The sequence below is a fragment of the Colobus angolensis genome, unplaced genomic scaffold (genome assembly GCF_000951035.1).
Source record: "Colobus angolensis palliatus isolate OR3802 unplaced genomic scaffold, Cang.pa_1.0 Scaffold559, whole genome shotgun sequence".
NCBI lineage: Eukaryota > Metazoa > Chordata > Mammalia > Primates > Cercopithecidae > Colobus > Colobus angolensis.
In genome coordinates, this window is record NW_012119143.1 from 22,035 (window position 1) to 29,431 (window position 7,397).

The following is a 7,397-nucleotide window of genomic DNA, read 5'->3' on the forward strand; positions in this document are numbered from 1 at the left end:
TGGGAGGCCAAGGTAGGTGGATCACTTGAGGTCAGGAGTTCGAGACCAGCCTGGCCAACATAGTGAAACCCTGTCTCTACTAAAAATACAACAAATTAGGCAGGCGTGGTGGTGCATGCCTATCGTCCCAGCTACTCGGGAGGCTGAGGCAGGAGAACTGCTTGAACCCAGAGGGTGGAGGTTGTGGTGAGCTGAAATAATAAAATAAAATAAACCCAGAGGGAGGGATTGAAACCGCCACTGCAAAATTGTAACTGGGACAGTGAAAGAGATCTGACCTAACCAACTCCATCTTGCTTCTAACCTCCAGGCTGTCCTTGTTCATTCTGGGCATGGACTGAACTAACTTTGGGAGGAACTTAGGTTAGTGTTTATAGTTTACAACCAAGAGAATAACAGTTGTTTCCCAAAACAAATCTCTTTCTTGCCTAGGGACTAGACTGCCTTTATAGGACTCACAAATTAGCCACAAGATTAGAAATTATGGTTTAGGAGTCACATAGTTGGAGGATACAAGATTCTGACCCTCCCTAAACTGTTCCTAAGATCAGTACTTGAGATATTTTGCAGACCCTGCACTTGATGGATCAGCTGGCACCACCCAGATGGATAAACTGGCTCATCTGATCTTGTGGCCACCACCCAGGAACTGACAGCACAAGAAGACTGCTTTGACTCCCTACGATTTCATTTCCAACCCAACCAATCAGTACTCCTGACTCACCAGCTTCCCCCAGTCCACCAAGTTATCCTTCAAAACTCTGATCCCTGGGGAGACTGGATTAATAATAAAACTCCTGTCTTAAATTAAGAAAAAAAAGAAAAAGTCTTCCTTACTATTTCAACAACTTTCAGAATATAGTTTTCTTTAATACCACCTAGGAATCAGTGACTATGTTTTATTAGAATAATTTCTGGTGCTTTATCACGTTTTTGATTATTTAAGAGAACTAAATCTTCTCACCTTAAAAAAAGCTATTTTTTTTTCTTATAATCATAGAATCTCCTATGGCTATTTTTATTGTCACTTTAATTAAATGGATAATTAAGTGTTGTTTCGCAGTGACCTGTGATCCTATTTAATCAAATGTTCAAAGCTTTTTGACAACTTCCCCAAATGAAATTCTAAATGAAAATTTTTTTTAACTTTGAACTGACTTTAAGATTTTCCAAAGGGCCCCTAGAAAATCTCAAAATACTTGTTCTCTCATTTTGTAAAAAGACAGATGTTAAACTAATTAGGTTTATTCAATATGTTAAATTGCATGGGAAGCACTCACTGTCAAGAAAAGAAACTTAACCTGCCTTAGGTGGTATTTGCATGGATAAATGTTATTATTTCAAAAACTGAATGAAGTTCCTAGAAATTTGTCAATGCCTTTGATAACCATAATATGTCCTGGTATAATATTATCAGTCATAATTCCAGTTATGATTTTAAATGCATGCCACAAAAAACTGATTTTCCTTGTTAACTGAATTAAAATAAACCTTCATCCGATCTTTACCATGGCCATTTTAGGTTTTTTGTCATTCACAGTTATAATTTTACTCTGATACTTTCCTGAAAGCTCTTGCAATCAGCAATTAGCCAGAATACTTCATCTTCAACAAAAAGGACTGTGTCTCTAAGACCCATGGAAAGGCCTATAACAGTACTGTGGGGTACACGCTTCTGATGACTTGCTTAAATAACTTTAATCTCATACCACTGCACTGAGGAAGGATTTCCAGAACTCTAGTTGAAAAGCTGATGGGATGACACTGCTAATCCGAGATCAAGCAAGACCAGAATTGATCATATGGAACTGAGGTAACTGATAAAGAATGGTTATGATTTTTTAAATGGCCTTTGTTTGAAACATTGCTGGTTCTTGAATGTTCTATGTCCTGGATATAAGGGAAAAAACATAGATTAGAACAAGGAAACAAAATAAAAACAATGATTAATGTTCAGAGCAGAATATAAATCCTTTCTAATCCAGAGGGCAAGCCAGTCATGAGGTTTTCTAGATGTGGGGTTCCGTCTTTAGTGAGGATGGTAATGGCAGTGTTGGAGTCATGGTTATTTTCTGGAGCAGAGCCTGGAAGATGCAAGTGTTCTGGGGAAATAATTGAAAACCCCAAACTGTTGTGATAAATCCTTTGATTTCTCTTTTCTCTTAAGCAATCCATAACTGATAACAATTTAATAAACTTTCATAAGTAGAAAATTTATCTTTTTCTCCCTTTCTGCTTCCTCTAAAATTTGTCAATTCTTATTGAATATTCCTATTCTCATGGCAATATAGTTGTCTGCATAAATTCAAGAAGAATCTGTTCTCCTTAAAAAAGGACATTCTTTGGAAAAATTGATTATATTACCGTGAGTTTGAATAGAATGCCATATTTGAGACTGATGTGCATAGAATTAGATGTGACCAGACATTTTTAATAAACTAAGGTTGACTTGATGGAGTCAATGCTTACAAAGCTCTCTTGAAATAATTGACCTGGTGCCTTACCTGACTTACAGGGTTCCAGGCTTATAGGTGAGTAAGATGGGTACACTTACTGGCAGGCCTAGGGCCTTAAGATGTTTTGGAAACCTCAAGAAGAGCAAAAGTTTTAGGATCCGAATGGATCCCCACATTTCTCTATCTGAAACTACAGATAGTGCAGGTGTAGTCTTTTTTTTGGCTGGGGTGGGGAATGGAGTCTCAGCCTCGCTCTGTTGCCCAGGCTGGAGTGCAGTGGCACAATTTCAGCTCACTGCAAGCTCCGCCTCTCGGGCTCGCGTCCTTCTCCTGCCTCAGCCTCCCAAGTAGCTGGGACTACAGGAGCCCGCCACCACACCCCTGCTAATTTTTTTGTATTTTTAGTAGAGACGGGGTTTCACCGTGTTAGGCAGGATGGTCTCGAACTCCTGACCTTGTGATCCACCTACCTCTGCCTCCCAAAGTGCTGGGATTACAGGCTTGAGCCACTGTGCCTGGTCGTGTAGGTATAGTCTTAAAAGTCTAATCTGAGATTCCTTATAAAAGTTCCAGCAAAGCAAACTTAAAAAGGCTCGTGTGGTCAATTATCATTCTTGCTGGACTTATGTAAATGATCAGACCAAATTTAATGAGATAAGACTTATTTTGTAAGCAAGAGTAATCTTACTTTATCTTTGATCTCAGTGATAGTAATTATACAGAGAAATTTTATGTTTCAATGGCAAACTATAACCCAGTTGTATGAGTTATCAGACTCTAGTCTTGTTCATTGTCTTTGAGCTATTTTTTTTAGCTCTTTAAAGGATGGATCCTGCCAGCCAGGCGTGGTGGCTCACGCCCATAATCCCAGCACTTTGGGAGGCTGAGGTGGGCGAATCACCTGAGGTCGGGAGTTCGAGACCACCCTGACCAATGTGGAGAAACCCTATCTCTACTACAAATACAAAATTAGCCCATAATCCCAGCTACTTGGGAGTCTGAGGCAGGAAAACTGCTTGAATCCGGGAGGCGGAGGTTGCAGTAAGCCGAGATTGTGCCACTGCACTCCAACCTGGGCAACAAGAGCAAAACTCTGTCTCAAAAAACAAACAAACAAACAAACAAAAAACACCTGGATCCTGCTGTCTTACACATTTTGTCAGTAATTAGTATTTCCAATTTTCCTCCCACTCTACTGACTTGATGTCACTCAGAACTAAAACGCTTCCTTCTCAAAGCCTTGCAAGCTGAAGCTGGATGGCCAGATATAAACTTCAAAAGATTTATCACAACACTTGGGTCTTTCAAATATTTCCCAGAACACCTGCATCTTCCAGACTGCGCTCCAGGAAATAACCATGATGGTGCCACTACCTCCCACTACCACTACCATCCTCACTAAAGATGGCTGGATCCCAACATCTAGAAAATTTCATAACTGGCTTGCCCTCTAGACTGGGTTTATCGTCTACTCTGAATATTAATCATTGTTTTCATTTTGTTTCCTTGTTCTAATCTATGTTTTTCCCCCTTTTACAGATCTCTCATCTTATAATTTCTAACTCAAATCATCTCCCCACAGCAATCAACTTAGCTTCCTTTTTTAATGAAACTTCTAGGGAAGTTTCAGATGGAGAAATGTGTGGACATTCAGGCCCTAAAAGTTGGTATAAAGATTATTTTACTGTGAAAATATTTGACCTAAGAAAGATGCAGCAAGAAATTTGTTCGAACTTCCCTTATTTCACTAAAGCAGAGCCTCCAGAAAATACAGGTGCCATGGGCCTCCCTCTGAGGAAGTATCCTGCGAATTCCACTACTGTAGAGACAGATTGCCCATTCTTGTAAGCATCCAAAAGCCCAAAAGAACCTTCCACAACTTCCTACTGAAACTCCAAAATCTCCCAACACATTTTGTTAAGTGGATCTATAAACCTTTATTTCTATTTAGTGAGTTACTCTAAAACTTGTCTTTTCTCCTGTTAACTTATTGCTGTCAGTTAATTTGCAGGTCCTCAAACACAGGACCCACATTGAACAAGGAAAAGCTTTCCTTGCAACATAGACAATATGACTACCTGTAGAACATCATTTTGAATGTACAAAAATTATTAAGCAAATTTAACAAGTTTTCAGGACATAAGATGAATTGCAGATATCAACTGTATTTCCATATATTAGCAACAATCAGAAACAAAATTGAAAAAAAATCACCATTTACAATATTATCAAAAAATACAAGCCCTTGCACAGTGGCTCACGCCTGTAATCCCTACACCTTGGGAAGCTGAGGCAGGAGGATTGCTTGAGCCCAGGAGTTCGAGACTAGCCTAGGCAGCATGGTGGGACCCCATCTCTAAAAAGAATTTAAAAAACTAACTGGGCATGGTCGTGTGCACCTGTGTCCCAGCTACTCAGGAGGCTGAGGTGGGAGGACAGCTTGAGCCCAGGAGGGTTGAGGCTGCAGTGAGCCATGATCACACCATTGCACTCCAGCCTGGGTGACAGAGTGAGATCCTGTCTGAAAAAAAATTAAAAAAATAAAAAATATTTAGGTTAAAATCTAACAAAAGTTATAAGAGTTTTGTTTGTTTGTTTGTTTTTGAGATGGAGTCTCACTCTGTTGCCCCGGGTGGAGTGCAGTGGTCAGATCTCTGCTCACTGCAAGCTCCGCCTCCCAGGTTCACATCATTCTCCTGCCTCAGCCTCCCGAGCAGCTGGGACTACAGGCGCCCGCCACTGCACCCGGTTAATTTTTTGTATTTTTAGTAGAGACAGTGTTTCACCGTGTTAGGCAGGATGGCCTCGATCTCCTGACCTCGTGATCCGCCCACCTCGGTCTCCCAAAGTGCTAGGATTACAGGCATGAGCCTCCGCATCCGGCCAGAGAAATTTTAAAAGACCTAAATGTGAATGGGTCAGAAGATTCAATACGGTTAAAATGTCAATTCTCCCCAAATCGATCTGTAAACACAATCGCAGCAGTCTTTTTTTTGTGCAAAATGACAAGACAACTCTAAGATTTACAAGGAAATCTGAAGAATCTAGAAGATACAAAATAAGCTTGAAAAATAAAAACAAAGTTGTAGGACATAAACTACCTTATTTAATCACTTATTTATATAGCTACAATAATCAAAACAGCATGGTGCTGGCGGCAAAAAGACAAATAGCTCAATGGAACAGAATTGGAAGCCTAAAACGAAACACATACATATGCAACACAGATTTCGACGTAAGCACAAAGGAAATGCAGTAGAGACAAAAATAACTTTTTAACAAATGATGCTGGAACATTTGGATATGTATACATGCAAAAAAATGAACTTTGGTCGCTATCCCATACCATATACAAAAATTAATTAAAAGTAGATCTTATCCTTTGAGCCCAGGAGGTTGAGGCTGCAGTGAGCTGTGATCACACCACTACATTCCAGCCTGGGCAACAGAGTGAGACCCTGCCTGAAAAAAAAAAAAGAAAAAAGTAGATCCTAGACCTAATACACAACTCAAAACAGTAATATTTCTAGAAGAAATCCTAGGAGAAAATATTTGTGATAGTGGAGCTGAAAAATCTATCAAATACTAAACTTTTTTTTACCACCTTGACTAAAAGTAATGGGTTTATATATTTCATCATATCAGTTAATTCTAAATCTACAGAGATCAATGTCACTTTCTCAGTGAAAGTACGTGAGTCTTCAATGATGACCAGAACTCACACTCCCAAGTAAACCATAACACCGTATCTCCAGAGTAGAGCTTATTAGAGCAATAACTTGTGATAATGATAAATATTGATCAAAGACTGAGCCTAGGAAGTGGGTTTTTTGAGGCTGCATATACTCAAGGCAATTCTTCAGAACCACAGAGGGCTCACTGGATCCTATTAACAGCTGAGTGAATGAATAAAGATAAAACAGGGAGCTGAATAGATGGTAGTTGATGTTCTTGTACATATATTCTACCTCTAGATTCAATAGAAAGAACTAAAAGTACATGAGTTTCAATACCAACATCTTCGACAGTTACCAGCTGTATCACCTTGGACTAGTCAGGTAACCTCCCGTGAACCTGGTTGCTTCCGGGGCGGGGATCCGTGCGCGGGAGTTTTGAGCCTGCGAGCAGGCGGGGCAGAGCAGTTGCAGGGCCAAGCCTTTGAGCTCTAGGGGGGTCGCCGGGATAGTGGGTAGTGCCCGGCCGATCGGCGGCCTGGGGGTTGCCTGAATGTGAGGTCTGGGGTCACCCCGAGGTGATGTGAGTCCTGGGATGCCCCACAGGGATTTGCTGCCTCAGGGATCCGAAGTCTCATTCACTTCCCCACTGTGGACCTGAGCTCTCGAGATCCTCCTGCGGGGGTCTGAGATCTCGGGGTCAGCCTGTGGGGGTCTGAGGCCTCGGGGTCCTCGCGTGGGGTCTGAGGTCTCGGGGTCTCCCCTGTGGGGTCTGAGTCTCGGAGTCCCCCATCCCCGGGATCGGCGGTCCGGCTCCCCGGAGCAGGCAGGGCGGTGGGTCGGCCCCGAACAGTAACGCGGCGCGCCGGCCCCAGGTGGTGTAGGGCTGGCGGCGGGGGGATAACGGTGCCGAAAGTCCGCACAAAGCCGTCCGCGGGGGTCTCGCCGCGCCCGCGAGGCAATGACTGTGCCCCCTCCCATTCCTGATCCTCAGCTCAGGTGAGCACAGATGAGGCCCTGGGAAGCTTCTAAGTCGCAAATGGAAATAGAAGTCTAATTCAGAGGTGAGGGGCCGTCGTGCTCGTTACTCCCAGAAGGAGAGAAAAAACCACGGACCCGCAGCCGGAGGCGCGGCGAGGCGGATTCCGGCCCCCTCACCCGGGTCTCAACTCCCTCCCGCCTCCCGCCTCAGCTACAGAGAAATCCCGGAAGCGCGGAATCAGCCAAGCGCGATGAGGTAGGCGCGCTTGCCGCGCGCATGCCCAGT

The 7,397-nt window shown here is 42.7% G+C and overlaps 2 protein-coding genes across 2 annotated transcripts in view; one reads left to right on the forward strand and one right to left on the reverse strand.

Moving 5' to 3' along the window:
- Nucleotides 1-5,714: 5,714 nt before the first annotated feature.
- On the reverse strand, nt 5,715-7,340 carry LOC105525750. Its single transcript, XM_011961496.1, has one exon. The coding sequence runs from the start codon at nt 7,109-7,111 to the stop codon at nt 6,749-6,751; it is 363 nt and encodes a 120-aa protein (XP_011816886.1). The 5' UTR covers nt 7,112-7,340; the 3' UTR covers nt 5,715-6,748.
- Nucleotides 7,341-7,388: 48 nt separating this feature from the next.
- The window catches only part of MCPH1 (microcephalin 1), a 244,832-nt gene continuing 244,823 nt past the window's right edge, over nt 7,389-7,397 (forward strand). The window contains exon 1 of the mRNA XM_011961508.1: nt 7,389-7,395. Within this exon, the coding sequence (XP_011816898.1) occupies nt 7,389-7,395 (7 nt within the window). The remainder of the gene's footprint in view (nt 7,396-7,397) is intronic.

Coding starts and splice junctions, on each gene's coding strand:
- LOC105525750 (XM_011961496.1), bottom strand. CDS start 7,111: ATGGGAGGGGGCACAGTCATTGCCTCGCGGGCGCGGCGAGACCCCCGC.